This window comes from Lampetra planeri, chromosome 4 (genome assembly GCF_965212315.1).
Source record: "Lampetra planeri chromosome 4, kcLamPlan1.2.h2, whole genome shotgun sequence".
NCBI classification, from domain to species: domain Eukaryota; kingdom Metazoa; phylum Chordata; class Hyperoartia; order Petromyzontiformes; family Petromyzontidae; genus Lampetra; species Lampetra planeri.
The window spans coordinates 7,555,014-7,574,345 of record NC_136110.1 but is presented as its reverse complement, the minus strand read 5'-3'; the positions used below and the strand labels follow the sequence as shown (position 1 = coordinate 7,574,345).

Genomic DNA, 19,332 nt, shown 5'->3' with positions numbered 1-19,332 from the left:
AGTGTATTGGTATGAATATTTACTGCTTACAGAAGTACCCATGTATGGTGCTTGGTATTGCTTTAAATGGGTTATACTGTATCTACACGCGGAGTATCCATAACAATTTACAGCCGTTCTTTCAGTAATGTCCACACCGTGCCGGTCATGGGTTTTACCGTATCTAACCACTACCGCCACTGGTCAATGCGGGTTGGTGAAGTGGGGTGGCCCGTGACCGGTTTAGGTATCACTCTTGCTACTGATGTTAGCCATGGCTGGGAATTGAACCTCGGTCACTGAGTTCAGAGCGCAGGGCGCTAACGACACCACTGCACCCCCCCCCCCCCCACCACAATGCTGCAGATTCTTGGTTGTGAATTGTATTTGTTGAGAATCATGGTTTTTTATACAAATAGAATCGAATTGTCTACGATGATTCCTAGTAAAAGCTATTTGATTCTTAAAATAATAGAATATTTACTAAAAAATATCTCCACATCATGTCCCTCGCACATGTAACGTGGTCATACCTACTTAAAGATGACATTTTGGTCATGGTTGTGGTAATAGTTCAAATCTGAAATTCCTTTGCAGACAAAAAAAAGGTGCTAGTATTTTTCTTTGTCTTCTAAGATGTGTCTTGCCATGAAGTCATGACCATCGCTGCCTCAAATCTCACGATGCTTACTTCATCCGAGGTGTTCAGACGGTGCTCTCTTAAAATTCCGTCGTGCTTTTGAAGTGTCGGCCTCCGCAAATAAAACACGGCGCAAAACAAAACAAATATGAACTTTTTTTTACAAAAGACCCGACATTTTAAATGGAATTCCTGTGTTTTTTCTCTTTGTTTTTCATTCTCTCGCCCCCCCCTCCCCCAACCTCTGTCTCCCCTTGTTGCGTGGCAGCTCCACTGAGATCGATGATATGATCCGGAAATCGGCAAACCTTCTGCTAAGCAGAGTCCTCAGCAGTTCTCTGCAAAACCTCATCCGGAAACCCAACATTGGTCTGACCGAGGTAAAACACAGACACACGCACGCGCGTGTGTATGTATATATATAAATTAAATTTTGACTGCACAGACCACAAGCGTCCGGATGGCCACCCCACGGTGACCCGCTCCTAGCGGGGGCCTCCTTGAGCACGCGCGTGTGCTCTCTTGCTCCTAATAGCGGAGAGCATCAAAGGGTTCCGGTGTCGCATTTCGTGGGCGCGAGTGTTTTGCGGGATGTGTTTTGGGAACTGTGGCGATCCTGTGGCGTGTAACTCAAGCGGCTCTGTAATACATCACGGCTACCACGCGGCAACGGCGGTGGTGGCAACGGCGGCGGCAGCAGCAGCAGCATCGGGTCGTGCGGCGTGTGTGCATGTGAGAGTATGTGAATGTACGTGGGTAGAAGAGTGGTCGCGTTGTGGGGAGCGATAGTGCAGTGGTTTGCGCATCGCTCTACGAACCGGCGACCCAAGTTTGATTCCCGCTCAAGGCCAACACCAGTGACGAATATCTAAACCGGTCCTGGGCCTCCCCTACGTCAACTCAGCCTAAAATGAGTAGCTGGTGTGGTTTGTGAACATTGGCACTAGGGAGACAAAGGCGTCTGGGTGTGGTGCTGGCCACCCCCCCCCCCCACACCCTTTGGCCTTGATCGGTGCTTGTTGAACAGCATTTGCCTCAAAAAGTCTGCTCAAGGTTATACGGGGGATCTTTGTCTTTGTGTCAGTGTGTTGGAGTGTGTGTGTGTGTTTTCTTTGGCAGCGGTATCATTGTGGTTAGCGCGCACTGTGCTCTGAACTCCTCAACCTGAGTTCAATTGACGCTCACGGCCAACATCGGTGCCAAATATTTGAATTGGTCCTCGGCCTGTTTTGGTGTGTGAAGTATTAGCACCGGGGAGACAAATGGTGGTTTAGCGTTGTTCAGGCCACTCCTTCCCTTCAAATGCTCCCGCCGGCCATCATAGATGACCACTAACAGCATGTGGCCCAACAGCCTTCTGCAGGCTTTGTGTTTACAATAATTAAATTGTTTAACCAGGAGTCTAAAGGCTCGTGTTCAAGAGGACCCTGTTCGAGCATGTTTGGTTTAACCGGACGGTGAGGATAAAAGGCACTCGTACAAAGCAAAGGCTACCAAACTTGACACAGATTGGTCAGAGACCTATTTGCCATGCTATCTTCCACAAGCAGGCTTTGTCTCGACATTATTCAACAAACCCTTCTTCATAATCGGAGGATTACAGTTTGCGCTGCCTTCCAACGTGGCCGATTGTAAGCGAGTACATAATTAAAACGCATTCACGCCGCTGATACATCGTCCTTACTCGTGCACCATTCGTCAAAGAACGAGGGATGGATTTCGTTCATAATTGGAAGCATGCAATATTAAACAGACATCATCGATGGGATTGCTGACAAAATAGGTTCTCAACTTGTGCCCGACGTCAATTAGGTCATACAAGTCTGGTGAGACGCGTACGCTTGCCGGGTTAAAAAGATGCACCCCCACACCCCCCCCCCCCCCCCCCCCCCAACTTATGACCTAAAGTGCACGAGGAAAAAAGTGCATCTTCTAAATCGGAGAATACGTCATTGCTTGAAATCTGAGATTTTTTGGTAAGCGTATTTGTGTGTTGACGTGCTTGCAGTAGACGACCTTCCAGACTTGGGCTGTGGTTCAGGCTGCGTGTTTAGCCAGTCCCTTATTTCTTTGTTGTTGTTGAAAATACCACATGCATTCACACATAACAGTGCCGTGCGCTCATTATTAAAGAAAAATAAATAAATAAATACTCCATTCCTTTCCAAACCCATTTAGTTGACATTTTACCGTGGTTTTGGTAAAATGCGGGTTCGGACATCTGCGATCGCTCATGTCCTGCTGAAGCCGGGCAGAAAAACGAGAGAGAGAGGAAGAAAAAAAAAGCGAGTTTGTTACCTTGGCCAAGTCAAATTAGCCGAGAAACAGGTGACCTCTGCGTGCCGAGCGCTAAGCAGTGGCTGCCTCTTGGCTGAACCGCTGTGACTGACAGTGTGAGAAAACATGGGGCTTATCCGGCACATTAGAGCGTTTGGCCCGGCCTTTCATGTTACAGCTGCGATTCAGTATGTCAGAGGTCCTTTTTTATATTTGTGTGTATACTCCTGGATATGTTGGTATCTGCAGTTGACTGGCATAACCTGTCCGCCCATCTGTCTCTGTTTATAAGGGGGTGTTTGCATGTATAAATAAAGGTGATGCTTAAAAGCTGCCCGTTGACCCGGTAGTTAATACAAAACCAGGTCTTCAGAATCAGAATATTTATTTATCCTGGAGGAATCCGATGAGGTGTAAAGCTATTTTTCACAGATGTCTAGTAGGGGTAGATCATAACGTTGCAACAACAAATAATACAAAAACACGGGAGTGCAAAGTATAGGAAAGCAAAACGTGTAACTTAAAAACAGTCAACACAAATACAACTAAACAGTTTTTTTATCTTCTTCTTGGTTCTTTCGGTAAAGTCACGTAGAACGGAGATAATAAAATAATAAACATTTAACATAATAAAATAATACAATTCTCACGATGTTTCGGCCACAACGCAAGCAGCCGTCCTCAGGTGAAGAACAGGTCTGTCGGAAAGACAGCGTTTTTTTTATCTTACAAGGTAAAACCTACTGAGCTATTAGTAGCGTTCATGCTATAAAATACATACTCGTAACAAGAGAGGTAAGTGGGCTTTGGCACGACACGTCGATCGAATCCTGTTCAGAATCTTTATTTGTCCAGGAGAAATCCGATGAGCTATGAAGCTCCCCTTTCACAGATGTCCCAATTGCAGGGATGATGGCTGGTGGTCAAGGATAACGATGGAATGCCGGCCGAGGGAAGGAACGCACCAGAGAATGTGGCTGCTGCGAAGATGGAGCGATGGAATTAGCACGTTTTGCAGGTGCTAGGTGGATTGGTTATATCACAGGACCTTCAGAGACGGAGACCGCTTGGGGAAGCTTTCATCCAGCAGTGGATTGATTGTGTTTTTTTTTCCAAACTTAATGTTCTAACGTTAACGTTTAGAGGTGGTACCACACCACGTATGATGAACGGAGCCTCACAGCTGTTTTCAACTAAGAACGTCGAAATTAGAATCCAATTAAAGTTGCATTACGTTGCTCATATACATTTATCAGCCTATGAACAAATCACCGGTAATGCTCTCAAGCTTGGCAGTGTTGAGCCTAAATAGTCCTTAGATGAGCGACCACCCGGATGTTTAATAACATGTGTTATAGACTGCTGCGGGGCCCTGCCGTTGGCTGCAACGGCATGGTAAAGGTTTTGCCCATCCGTGAGTTGACACAAGGGCTGTACACATCCAGCTTGTCTGTTTGTGTGTGCTTGGCAATCAATAGACATGGAAATCATTGTAATTGGCCAACATGCTAATAACGGCACACACCGCCACGCGGCGGTTTGGACGTTTTACATTTACTTTAAAAACAGACGGTATCTACGAATAAGGCAATAAAGAGAAGGTTATTACAGAATTTTAATTAGCTGTCATAATAAAAGTTAAGGTGACATTCATGGCTAGTTGTCACGATTTAATACACGTCTGTCATTAAACTTATAAGACTTGGTTGCTTAAACATCTGCCAGCCATTTTTTTCAAATTAATTCAATCCCGCTAACACGATTTCCCTACTGCATTAAAAGTATACCATTTATCTCATGATTAATAGTTGAAAAGAACTCGGATAGCCATGACAAAATTTAATTAGTCGATATGTGATTGCACTTGCTCAACCTAGATAAGGCAAAAGTATGTGACGGTACACATAAAGACAAAGATCCCCCATATAGCCTTTAACAGGCTCTTGGGGTAAGTGCTGTCAGCGAGCAGCTATGGCGGCCGGCATGGCAACCCGAGGGGGTGGATTTTCATCACCCCACCTGACCACCTTTGTCTCCCCAGTGGCAATGTTTATACACTGGACCAGGTACTTATTAGAGGCTGAGGAGACCCAGGACCTGTTCTGATTATCGTCTCCTGTGTTGGCCATAAGCGGGAATCGAACTCTGGTGGCTGGATTTGTACCGCAGCGCGCTAACCGCTGAAATAGCGCTCCCCGCGCACACACACACACACAAAGGTTTGAATTGTCGTGTATTAGGGCGTATTAGTGCGCACACTTTGTTTGCCTTGCGCTGGCATTGGCCCCGCTGCTAAGGATGTGGGTTTAGGCAGAGGCTAAGATGTGTTTCGAGGCACCTAATCTGTTTGGACTGGGTTCACTGTAATGCGCAATGGGACCCCTCTGACTCTTGCGGGGTCCTGGGACGCCACAATTTAGGGCTTGTCGGGGATTATCCTAAGCCGGTCCCTGCCGGCCAGCTGTGGATTTACCTGGGAACACGCCGGGAAGGGAAACGAGCAAGGATTGTGAGCAGCTGACCAGAACCAATCCTCGGGTCATCTGAGCGTGCCAATTCGTTCCGTGTGGCCTCTCGAACAAAGTAAAACCATCCACTTTTTAACTGTAGTTTTAAAACATTAAAATGCATATATTTTATAATGTTTGTTCATACGTATAATGACTTGTTAATTTTCTGCTGCGTCTATAATAGCTATTGATTGGTTGTTAACATTTGGTTTAAATATAAACTATATTAAAGCAAAAATGGTAATGAGATGAAAACGAATTCTTTTAACTTGTCTTTCAAAAGGCTATGAGATTGTTTTAAAATGTGCAAAGCTCACATATAATTTACCCAGTGTACAAACTTTTTTTCCTTTTTACATGCGGCTTAATTTACAGACATCTGTCAATCGACTGCTGAATGAAGGCCTTCCCTGCACCGTATCGGTCGTCAGCAATTGTTTGACCATACTTTACCACTCTGAGCAATGTGGGTTGCTGAAGAAGGTGGCTGGAGGCCAGGACCGGTTCAGATATCACTCGCCAATGACGTCGGCCGGGGCCAAGGAACAAACTTAAACCTCCCACATTAATAGCGCAGTTTAACAAACAGGCTTTCGCGACCAATATCATCCATTATGGATTAATAGCGCAGTTTGCTAACCGCCGCACCCACTGCCGCACCACTAGAACCACATTTGAGAATTATAATTAGACACACACTTTGTTTGTACGTATGTTGAACTTCGCACTGTACGTAGCCAACCGTGCAAATTGGAGGTGCTGGAGAAGGACAACATGCTAAACACAGAAAGCAGTTATAAAAAAAAAAATTCAATCTAGATTTAAAAGTGCACAGCTCCAGTAGCTTCCTAATATCGGAAGGAAGAGCATTCCAGACGGCCGCAGAAGAGCATCTGAAAGCGCGCGATGCAGTGACCGTCTTTGTTCGATGGCTAGCCAAAAGCGGCTGCTGCGAGGGTGACCGGAGTTTGCGTGATGGTTTATGCTCCTTGACGAGATCGGCTAGGTATTGTGGTTCGTTTGTGGCGAGCACTTTGAAGTGTGTGACTATCTCATCGTGTGAGTCGTCCTCCTTCTCTGAGCATGCACGTGTCAACCACCAGGGTGTTGGCAACACATGGTCACATCAAGCTTTGAGAGAGAGGGAGTCCCCCAGGTGTTTGCCACCATCTCAGCTCTGATGATTTCTCGAATGGCCCTCTTAAGTGCTGTTGAAGATCAATTCCTTAACCGGTTTCCACCGCAGTAAATCGCAATATCATGCCACGTATTTAAGCAGTGTACATTTAGCGGCTACGACGTACAGATACAAAAAAACCACATGGACATTGATGAAGAAAATGCTACAAAAGCTGACGAGTGCTCAGAGAAGCCTGGGAGAGGCGCGTGCTTGTAGTTGTGCTGCGAAACAGAAAGTGCAACACACGTGGGTTAGAGAACATACACAATATTCTCAGGTTTTTTCGGTAAAGTCACGTAGGTAAAAACATTAAAATTAATGAAAGTAAAATAAAACAAAACAAAATAAAATAAAATTCACGACGTTTCGGAGGCAACACAAGTCTCCGTCATCAGGTGGGACCGTCACAGCCGAATTAGCTGCATCAAGTGATGCACTTGATGCAGCTAATTCGGCTGTGACGGTCCCGCCTGATGACGGAGACTTGTGTTGCCTCCGAAACGTCGTGAATTTTATTTTGTTTTGTTTTATTTTACTTTCATTAATTTTAATGTTTTTTTACCTACGTGACTTTACCGAAAAAACCTGAGAATATGAATCATTGCAGTCACGAAAGCTTCAAATCTAGAACATACACAAGTTGAAGAAATCGACTTGACTGCGAAGGAAAGCGAAGTGGGCTTGGGCAGGGCGCTCTTCGGGACGGAGATTGCGGTTGACAGTCAAAACTTAATGACAGAGCAGCAGCCAAAGGAGGAAATTCGCATGATCGTGGGACGTAGCGACGAGACGAGCTCCGTGTGTAGGAGCTGGATGGATCGTTGCATCCCATGACGGCGAAAAGATGAAGATGGATTGGGCAGGCTTTTCATCCAGCAGCGGACTGATCGTTGCTGACGATGGTGACGATGATTTAAGCTTGGCGCACGTAACGATAACGTGACGGCGCGCTTTCGTGCGAGGTTCCGTGACCCGGTTCGGGACAAAGCGCGAGCTCCCGATGCAGCGTCTCCTTGTGTGTGGCCACTCCAATAGACCCAGTGACTTTTCCAATGCCTCACACTGTGACCTTATATTCTCAGCCACGCGCGCACACACACACATACACACACAGACTCCTGCATGCATTTCCTTTTGGCGCAAGGCATTATCAGGAACATTTCATTGTCACGCTATATCTGTATTCCTCGCCCACGGCGAAATTGCGCTGGACTCAAGGTTAGCAGTTCAGCGTACTCTCTCTCTCTCCACATTGTTTGCTATATTTTTCACATTAGCACAAGTGAATGACTGCACGTACACTGTGCCTTTGTATGTGAGCTTTGTACGTGTGAGATCCTTGTTTTTTCTTGAACTTATCACCAAATCACCTGGAATGCACCCGACCTCATCAGATCTCAGAACCCAAGCAGGTTTGAGCCTGGATCGCAATTGGATGGGCGGGATAGCACTTGTATGGGCGACCACCACTCAGTAGATTTGTTTGGGCTGTGTTGGTAGCTACATTGTTGACAGTGGAGGACCGTGCAGAACAATCCATTGTTGTGCTCTACTTTCTATGCTCCCTCCCTTCACCAACGCTCATCGACCAGCGTCATGCAGTCTGGTTTAATAACCGCCGTGTCCCACACATTATGAGAAGGCTTTCATCCAGCAGTGGATTGACAAGGGGCTGTACTTGTGCTCTTCCATGAGGACACTGGTCCCGGTGGTGGGAATGTGGAATTTCCACAGGGCTGCCCGTGGGGGATGAGTACCGCCCCATTGCTAGTGCGAGAACGACGGTGCTTTTGCGTTGATTTTGAAATTGGACTTGATTTTAGAAAGTGCGTATGATAAAGTAGCTGTCACAGTTTGGCCGTTGTCGTTTTGGAGGAGGGACTTCTACCGTTTGACATGTTCATCACATTCCAATGAACGAATATCCACTTCGGTTTTCTATCGTTTCAATGAGAGGTAATTTGGGAAGAAGCGGCGTGCAATTATTTTTGTGGTTTCTTTGGTGTATAGGTTGTCTGTATCCTAAAACGCATGGACATTGATAAAAAGGTTATAAGTGCCTGCAGAAGCGTGGATATTGTATGAACAAAAAACAAAGATCCCCGTATAGCCTTAATAGACTGTTGGAGCAAGTGCTTTTAGCGTGCACCTATGAAGGCCGGCACGGCACACGAGGGGGTGGGTGACCAACAACACGCCCGACTGCCATTGTTTCCCCATTGGCGATGTTTACACACCGCACCGGGTACTCATTTGAGGCTGAGTCGACCTAGGGGAAGTAGCCCAGGACCAATTCAGTTAATCGTCACTGGTGTTGGCCGTAAGTGCGAATCGAACTCGGGTCGCCGGGTTCGTAGCGCAGCGCGCCAACTGCTACACTTGCGCTACCCACATATCGTATGGAACACACACACACAAGTTAAAGACATCATGTTGACTGGGCTTGGGTGGGACGCGTTGCTAGAAGGGACGGTCGCCAGTCAACGGCAGAGTGGCAGCCAGACGAGGGAACACGCCCGAGAGGATGGCCACCACGCAGATGGAGAGATGATGAGACGGGCTGACGTGCAGGAGCTGGACGGATTGCTGCATCGCGAGGCCGCGTGAGATTTCGCGACGGCTTGGCGGTTGGGGGGGGGGGGAGGCCTCTTCATCCAGCAGTGGATAGATCACGGCTGATGATGATGATGATGTATGTGCATTGTGCACGCATATAATGGTATGTGCACACCTGCACATGTTCGTATGGGATATTTCACCAAACGCTGCCGTGACAGCTGAGTGGCTTTCCCTGTTACAGCCCGGGGCTGCATCGTGAAACCAAACACTTTCACATTTTGCTCAGCCTTGACCCGACAAACTGACTTTAGCCCTGCACATTTTCTAATTTGTTTTGAGTCCCTTTTTTTTCGCTTTTCTTCCCATAGTTCTTTTTTCGTGAAATAATTTTCCCATGCAGGTTGGGTACATACCTTAACCTCTTATTTGAAAAAAATGAAGCCACAAAGGACACATCTGTGTTTTGTAAGATGTTAGAATGCGTAGCGTTTCCTACGTGCAAATGTTTTTGCATCGATTATATCAGCAGATGCTATGCACGTCTTGAAGCTTAAACAACACAGCTACAACAAACATCAGCTTTATTCTTTGGTAACTTATATCCATAAATCACCGCTTTCAGCTGTCTCACTGTGAACTAACCTGCATCATCAATCTTTGTATTTTGAGCGATTAACGGCAATGAATATACATTAATTTTTTTATCTTTTCCCCCTTTTCTTTCAATACTGAACAATCTTTTTGTAGCATTGCCCGTAGACAGCGTAACACTGATGGCAGAAGGCTGGTTCACAGCCAGCCCCTTTATTTAGTGAGTAAGAAGATTGGACTACAGCAGGGAGATTATCGCCATAGTCAGTCTGACATTTCCCCACCATCGAGACTGGATTGGGTGGACCGGGGTACAGAGAAGTGTGACCAGCTCATGCAGCAACTTAACCTACAAAGATAAAGATCCCTTGTAATGTCTTAACAGACTGTAGGAGCAAGTGCTGTTTCCGAGCACCTATGGAGGCCGGAACGGCACACGAGGGAGTGGGTGACCAGCACCACGCCCAACCGCCTTTCTTTCCCCAGTGACGATGTTTACACACCGCACCAGGTACTCATTTGAGGCTGAGTCGACCTCGGGGAGGAAGCCCAGGACCAGTTCAGATAATCGTCATCGATGTTGGTCGTGAGCGAGATTCGAACTTGGGTCGCCGAGTTCGTAGCGCAGCGCGCTAACCCCGACACTATCACTCGCCATAATGTAACCCACTCATACCGGTTCACAGAACGCCGTGTGTCGATTTGCAGATTAGGCTGTATACATGACTGATTATATCATCGGAGCCCATATAAGATGCTTCATATGAGAGCACAGTCACAGCAGCACGGTGACGTCATCTAGTTTTAGCCCTTGGTCAGTCCACTCCCCGTGTCGTGTCGGCCATGGGAGTCGTTTGATTATACTTTCACCAAGCTGGTCATTGCGGATTGATGAAGATTTGGGCGATCCGGGACCGTTTTCGGGAGCCACTCGCCAACGATGTTAGCCGTGGCCAGGAATCGAAGGTGGCTGGGTTTCATATGGCGGTGGGCTAACCGCAGCGCCACCGCTCCACCTCCGAAGTAGATATAACTGTACGTACTTTTTTTACACGCTTTCTATTAACTCACTGTCTGTTGTTGTTGTATCCTCAAATCTTGTAACTCAATTTTAACCCACTTCCCAATGTGGTATCGACTGCAAACTTGGTATACTTATGTCATACTGATGACAATACCATATTCTATCATAAAAAATAAAAAATAAATAGTTTTAAACTATCTTTTTTATATGTTATGTTTCGGCTTGGGTCTAATTGTCCACGCTCAACTAACGTTGGCTGTAAATCACCCCGGTCCCTTACGTTATGGCAAGCTTCGGGGCCACTTCCTGGAGTCGTGGAGTTCTTCCATTACTAGTAGGGTACATTTCATTATAGCGTGTTTGTAAAATAGTTTTTTTTAAATATTACTTATTGCTGCTGCTCTGCGATCTACTTGGCCGACGCCCAAGCTGTGACCTGCTGGACAGGTTACACCGGCGGTGACTTTGTATAGATGGCAAACAGTCTGTACGTTGCGCTAGTAATCGTTATCGAGCTTTGGATATTTTTGGTATTTTATCAACCCGTCTCGTCACAATCCACGGCCAGTGAATTTCTTTGCCTCACTGATGATGGAGATCCAATACTTGTTGCTGTTTAGGAGCACAAGACCTCAATCAATTTAGAACTTCTAGCCGAATCTGCTCTATGTTCGTAACCCCCCCCCGCCCACTCTGTGTCAATCACTGGGGGGTTGTATGACTACTTCACCATGCTGGCCAGTGTGGGTGGGTGAAGGCTGGGGGAGGGTAACCCGTCACTGGTTCAGATCTCACTGTCGATGATGTCAGCTATGGCTGGGAAGCAAACTCTGGTTGCCGAGTTCAAAGCGTAGTGCGCTAACTGCTGCGCAGAGGTCGCAACCGGGTACCCGATACCCGTACCCTACCCGATACCCGGCTACCCGTGCCCGGCCGGGTACGGGTAGCCGTTTGCGACCCTGGTGCGGCCGGGTACGGGTACGGGTAGGCCGTGAGTCACTGGTGAGTCACCGTTTGTCACTCATTTCGGGTAGGGTACGGGTAGGGAACGGGTACCCGTACCCAGCCGGGTATGGGTACCCATTTGCGACCCTGGTGCGGCCGGGTACGGGTAAGGAATCAAAACCCGTTTGCGACCTCTGCCGCTGCGACATCGCTCCCCATGTTACGACTACCCGAGGTCAGTGGGGCACCACGGTGGCGAGATGACGACGACCTCGCCTGGTATACAGGAGGTCGTGGGTTCGATCCCAACCCCCGACGCCTGCTGTATATTTGGCGTTTGCATGTTCTCCCTGTGGTCCCTTGGATTTTTCTCGCGGTCCTCTGGTTTTTCTTTCCACATTTAGAAACATGCGTTTCGGAATAAAAACCTGCTCTCCATTTCCATGCGATAAGCCACTTTGTTGAGCTATCATTTGTGGCCAGGTAGCTTCTGATAAAGAGCTATATAGCTCAGTGGGCCTTACCTGGTAAAATAAAAAATAGTTTAGTTTATTGAGTTCCATACAATACAATTTTTATTTGTATCGTATCTAAATGCATACGCATATCGAGACCCGGCCGAGAAACAATGGACTTATTTATTTTATTAAGACAATCAGTTGGAGGGCAGGGTAAAATATAGGGAAGGTCTTGAGCCCTGCACTTGAGTGCGGGCACGGAGTCGACAGCACTGATGACTGGGGAAGGCATTACCAGACGAGCGGATGGCTGTCGGGAAGGGAGTTCCAAACGACGGGGGCGGTAGAGGAGACTTGGCAACATCCCATGGATCGACAGTCGGCTGGGGATTCAAGATAAATGTAGGTTAGTCGCACAAAGTTTGTTTTGTAAATATTACAGTGTTCGGTTTTGAGTCGGGAACTGCATTTTGCGTTTGCTGCTGTGACGTTGGGTGCGGTCAAAGGAGCCATGTCTGGTTGTCCGTCTCTCTCTCTCTGTGTCTCTCTGTCTCTGTGTGTGTCTCTCTCTCTGTGTCTCTCTGTCTCTGTGTGTCTCTCTCTCTCTGTGTGTCTCTCTGTCTCTGTGTGTCTCTCTCTCTCTGTGTCTCTCTGTATCTGTCTTTCTTTCTGTCTCTCTCTGTCTCTCTATCTCTGTGTGTCTCTCTCTTTGTGTTCATCTTGTTTTATGGTCAAGTGGGCGATCAAAAAAATCCTCATTTAAATTAATCGGCTGCTACAAGCCACTGACGGACATCTCTCAGTGCTGCGGTTACCTTTGAGGGGTCTCATCCACTCATTCACAGGTGTCTGTTTGGGACAAGTACATGTGCAGCCCTTTTGTCAATCCGCTGCTGCATGAGGTAGACATATCCTACAAGTGCTAACAGTACGTCATTGCCGCTGTTGTCTGGGCGGGACAATAACTGTGTGTACTGTGTGAATGTACAGCCCTTTTGTCAATCCACTGCTGGATGAGGGCCTCCCTACGCCATGTGAGGCTGTGGAGCTGATTGGACTTTGTTTCACCGGGCTGGTCATTGCGGGTTGAAGGCAGGAAGTATAGATGTGGGAGCATAGAAGTACAATGTAACCATGCCTTTTTCCGCACTGCCCGCTCCTGTCCAGTACATAGCCCCACAGCAGCCCACAACAGCCTGCTGTGCACGACAATCACCCCCACACAGTGAGCACCTATTTGGAACGGAATGGCACATAGGTAGGGTGGTATGCCCAGTACCGCACACAGCTGACTTTTGTCTGGTGTCTGCACACCACATCAGGTGCACATTTACAAGGCTGAGTCGACCTAAGGGAGGCTCAGAACCATTTTAGATATTCGCCATTGATGTTGGGCATGAACAGGAATCAAACTCTGGTCACTGGGTTCATGGCGCAGTGCACGAGCCACTGCACCATTACTCGTGTGTCAGAAATCACTGCTTCCACTGTGAGTGGCTGCAGAATAAGGTGATTAGCGGTCAACCACAGAGCACGGCGTGTGTGGGTGTGTATAAGATTCCAAAGTACTGAAGTACATCATCCCGATCGTAATATTCTACCCACAAGTGCAAACAAATCAAGTTCGAAATAGCATGCCTGGTGGCTGTGTTTATCTGTTGACGTTGGGGAATCAAAGAAATGTATCGCGTTTTGAAACACTTGGGCTGTCACTTTTAACGGCTGTTCAAACCATCATGCAACCGTGCGAGTCACTGTTTTTTTTGTAAACCTGATTAAAGTTGATTGATGTATTATTCTGCGGCCCAATCAGCAGTGCTTTCGTAATTTTTTTTCCACGCTAAAGTATGCCACCCGATTGGAATTGCACCAATCCAGCAAAATAACAGCGCTGATTAAAGGGCTTGACAGGTCGACGTCTTGAGCTTTCATCGGCTTCGTGGTTTCATTGCTCGTGCTTTGTCCGCCAGGCTGCTGAGTGCTCATGGGTTTCCTGCTGATACATCAGCAGGTATTACTCTCCGATTCACCTTTGGGGTATCTGCAGGAAGGAATGCAATTCAGAGGCGTCCCAAGTGCGGAGTAATAATATTCCACGCTGATGTTTAAAACAGATGCGCTGAGTGCCAAGCACTTAAATAAGCAGCGCACGTATAAAATGGTTTGAAATTGTTGAAACAGTTTCGTATGTACGTGTGTGTGCGTGCGTGCGTGTGTTTGTGTATGTGTGTGGAATTTCCCTTGAAAAAGTATTTCCTTTAATACAGCCAGTCGGTCGCAATGTTGAAACTTATTTTAAGAAGAAGAAAACTAAGTCCTGTATATTTTTTGCTGTTACGCAAACGTGCCTTTTAATAACACTAATTAATGTTTATTCTGTGTCCGGAGCGAATGATGTCTGGCTAAAGTGGCAGACCCATTGATTGGTTATTTTAAGTTAAATAAATCTCATGTTTTGACTGAGCCAATAGACATTTCCCGGGACGGATATTGTTATGCAAACCAACCGCCGTATCAAAAATGTTCATCTTGAGACAGAGCTTTATCTCGCTGCCGACATGCGGCCTCAGAGCACAGGGGAGGGAGACGGAAGGGGTGCGGTTTTAGAAAAAGTGTGCGGACGCACGGTCCGATGCCTTCCCCGCGCGCGTGAGCACAACGTCGCCGATTGTCTCCGCGTCTGCCGTCCCTCCCCGCAGCTCGTGCAGATCATCATCAACACGACCCACCTGGAACAGTCCTGCAAATACCTGGAGGATTTCATCACCAACATCACCAACGTCTCCCCAGAGACCGTGCACACCACCAAGCTCTACGGCACCTCCACCTTCAAGGTGGGGGGGGGGGCGGGGGGTCACGGCGAGAAGAGAAGCGCCGTCACGTTGGTGAAATGTTGCCACCGTTCCTGGCCGGGCTGGGGCAAGCCGGTCCAATGAATGAGCCTCCTGTTCGATTCGGTCAAATTCCTTCCCAAATCCGGTGTCACGAGGGCAAATGCCTCCGTACAAACATTGCCTGCGCGTGAACGTGCGAATGTTTTTTTGGATAAAATACGCGAGTTGAATAAGCGGGGGGAGTTGACGTCACACAAAGCGGTACTATTTTTTTTTATGCACCCCGAAGTGATGATGAATCTTTCCCCAACCTGGGTTTGAATCTATAGGGAGTTAAGCAATCAAACCACTGCATTGTGACAAAACAGATTTTCAGCAAACTCGATTTAATTATTTTACTTGCACATAATGCCTGAGACATTTGAGAATGAATAATTTAACACTTCACTGAATATTTATTGGAAATATTTTCACTTTGATAACACTTCAAAAAACATCTGCTGCCCAGTGTAATCCGAGTCACCATCACCATGAAGCAGAGGTGGACGGCCGCGGTTTACTGGATGTGGAAGGCCAGAATAGATATTGTGAAATATATATATATATAAATATAAAAATTACAAAACAAGACTGAAATCGATGACTGCGGAGTCCAAGAGCTCAGGTTCCCTGGCTATCACACAATTGCTCGCTTGCAATCACACACCGTCTCCGACTGCGCGAAGCTTAATTAGTGTGGCTAACAATGTTCCTTTTGTGTGTGTGTGTGCATCTTCTGTGACTTACACCTAATTCAGGCTTTGAGAGATTTAACCGTATTTGTTTTATCCGATGCGGATGAGATGCACTGCCGGGGGTAGTTGCTGCGGTCTTGTCCCCCCCCCGCCCCCCCCCGTCTGCTCGTCGATGACTCGGGGAGGCCCGTGGCTTGTCGTGTCGTGCAGGATGCCCGGCACACGGCGGAGGAGGAGATCTACACGAAGCTGCACCAGAAAATCGACGAGTTCCTGCAGCTCGCCGACTACGACTGGATGCTGCCTGAGCCCAACGGGCACGCCAGCGACTACCTCATGGACCTCATCAACTTCCTGAGGAGCACCTTCGCCGTCTTCACGCACCTGCCTGTGAGTAGCCCCCCCTCCTCCTCCATCCCAACCTGTTTGTTCCTTTATTAGTTTCGTTTCGTGGGGAAATGCCTGGCACGTTCGTTCGGTCGCACGTACGTACGCGTGGAGTTCCGTCCGCCTTGGTTTTGCCGGTTGCGTGGGACTCCGCTCGTCAGTGATTGGTCGTTGCGATGACTCGCCACCCGAACAGCTTCTTGATGGGCTCCACAACTCGACGGCTTATTCAGGTGATCTGGAACGAAAGCTAGACGCTGCTTCTTGCCACTACCAAAGTTCCCGAGAAATAGCGCATCATTTCATTTTAATACATTTTCTGTCATTGCAACGATTCGCCGTACAAATGATCAATATTGATTCTTAAGCCTTTTATTACACTATGGAACACAATTTTTGTTCCTGGGTAATAAGTGTTATTCCGTAATTGCTTATGCCTAAAAAGCATAGAAAATGGATATTATTCCCCACAAACTTTGCTTTTGTGACCAGGACAGTGATATTTTTAAATGTATCTATTTTCAATGAGAAAACGGGCGAATTTGTGTCTTTTCGTTCACATAAAGTCAGTTAAAAACAACATATGAATCAAAATTGAAATGTATTTATACGAAAGTAATACAAAAATTACTACAAAAGATTTAGAAGTGAGTAGTTTTTCGAGATTGTTCCTCCCCACAGAGCGCTCGGTCCGCTGTGGCCAGTCCCGCCTTGGTGTCTAAATCTTTTGTAGTAATTTTTGTATTCCGCTAATGCCAAGCGATTATTACTCGAGTGATATGGAACATTTTTGAGTATTCAAATGAGATGATAAAATCAAGATAAAATGAATTGATTCGTGAAATAGCTGGGTAATGAGAGGGCAATGGTGAATCGTAACCTCCCTAATGTTGATATCTCTACGGGTCATGAAACGAGTCTCAACGTTCACTTGCATTGTTTATGCGAGGGAGGGTCTACGGGCGTAGCAACATTTAAGGGTGGCACAAGACATCGCTACTGCCACCAGACATTACCTGCCGGTTCTCTGGCCGTGCGCTCATTAATATTGATGAGTGTGCCTGGTTATTCCGTGTAAGCCCAGAGGTGCGTGCAATCCATCAAGAATATTAATGAGATTCCTGTGTGTGGCATATTCCACCATATGAAGACTTCGGTTTTGTTGACAGAGGTTAGGGTCTATTGAGCGAAAAAGCTTTTTTTTCGAGGGTGATAAAATCGACCAAGGCTCGTGCCGCATGTTCACCTCCACCAGTGATCATCCCATGGAGATTCTGGTCCCTGCCACAGGAATATGGAATTTCAACTACTAAGGGCTCCCTTGCACCCTGGAATTTTTCGCGAAACGAAATTCATGATAAATGTGGATTAAAAAGAAATCCAGATTTGCGGGCAGAGTAAAAAATAATATTTATTTGTCTTCTTGGTTCTTTCGGTAAAGTCACGTAGAAGGGAAATAATAAAATAAATAAAATAAAACAGAATAAAATAATTAGCACGACGTTTCGGCCACAACGCAAGCAGCCGTCCTCAGGTGAAGAACGTCTGTTGGAAAGACAGCGTCATTCAGACGCGTCATTCAGATGCTGTCTTTCCGACAGACATGTTCTTCACCTGAGGACGGCTGCTTGCGTTGTGGCCGAAACGTCGTGAGAATTATTTTATTCTGTTTTATTATTTTATTATTTCCCTTCTACGTGACTTTACCGAAAGAACCAAGAAGATGAATCCCTGCAGTCACGAAAGCTTTAAATCGAAATTTTTATTTGGAGGAGGAATCCAATGAGCTATGAAGCTCTTTTTCAGAGACGTCCAGTAGTGGCACGGGGTCAGCACGTTACAACAACAAAAAATACAAAAACAAGAGTGAAAAATAGAGAGAATGCTGCTAAAGACCATCCGCCATGGCGTGGGCTTGTTGTGGCCTTAAGCGAAGAGAAAGGGTAAACAAGTAAATGTAAATAAAGAAATATAAATTAAGTAAAAAGTACAAATTTACATAAGTACATCAGTGGGCTTGGGCAGGACACGTCGCTTGAAGGGATGGTGGCCGGGGGTCGAGGCTACTGATGGAGTTGCAGCCAAAGGACGGAATGCGCCCAACACGGTCGTCCACCGCATAGATGGGCCGTTGAAATCAGCTGTTCTGTACGCGGGCGATGGATTTTTACTTCGCAAGACCGTGATTGAAGTTGGCGACAGCTTGGGGAGAGGCATTTAGCCGCTAAAGTTATACTGGTAGGAACGAAGTGGACCAGACCACCAATAGATTATATCGTCCGTCCGTCCGTCCGTCCGTGTATCAACATCGACCCCTACTGCAAACACTTGGCAGGACCCTACAAAAACCTTTTGACTCAGTGGGGCTTTCCTGGCTTAACAAGTGTAATAATACATTATGTTTATATTATTTGGTTATTCGTTCCTACCAGCCCACCCCGCAGGGTCCTGTTTAAATCGTGCCTGGTGATGAATTCTAATGTTCATGGCGTTATTGTGCGATCATAATGTTCATGAGGTTCATCTTATTAGCACCTCCAATTAGCATGTGAAAGAAGTTCAACATACATACTCCATACTTCTTTAAAGGTATACGTGTGACTATGGATATATTTGAATGTAATTAATCCTTTTTTGGAATCTGTATGGATGCAACGTTATGGGAATTTATTTTTAAATGCTTTGAATCTATCTTAAAATCTCAAAATGCATCGCTGCGTTTGTTTGGTGTTTCTGATAGTACGCACATGTTACGATGTTCGAGGAGGCAAGTTAGAAGAAGTTGGTGTTGTTTTTCACCTTTTGTGCACTCGATAAGCATTCCCTAATTCTTAGCTCAGCGGACACATTTGCATTTCACAGTTGAACTCGGCCCTTTCAGGACCAGGTGTCTTCGTTGTATAAATGTGCAGCACTGACAGGTACTTAACGCTGTTGTGATACCATAACAATATGCTTAATACACTATATTGATAACACAGCCACCTGTGTGTGTGTATGTATTTAATAACGAGACTGGTGATGGACATGCAGCAAAGACATAGAACACAAATGACTCACTCCCAAATTGGGAGATAATAATAATCTTATCGGGCTCGTGCATTACATCTGTACAGGACCTTAGGTAGTGGTGGCAGTTTGGAGAGGCCTTTCGTTCATCCCTGATTTTTTTTCTCCTCTTATTGGATAACGCCAAGGTGTCTGTGAATGAGGG

At 46.5% G+C, this 19,332-nt stretch overlaps 1 protein-coding gene across 2 annotated transcripts in view; it reads left to right on the top strand.

The window, feature by feature from the left end:
- Window positions 1-19,332, top strand: part of LOC144717644 (exocyst complex component 6B-like) — a 151,711-nt gene that overhangs the window by 68,542 nt on the left and 63,837 nt on the right. For both annotated transcript variants that reach the window (XR_013585129.1, XM_078593168.1), the window contains exons 16-18: window positions 888-999; window positions 14,863-14,997; window positions 15,942-16,121. Coding sequence is in view for 1 of the 2 variants with exons in the window: in XM_078593168.1 (XP_078449294.1) it covers window positions 888-999; window positions 14,863-14,997; window positions 15,942-16,121 (427 nt within the window). In the remaining variant the exon portion in view is untranslated. The remainder of the gene's footprint in view (window positions 1-887; window positions 1,000-14,862; window positions 14,998-15,941; window positions 16,122-19,332) is intronic.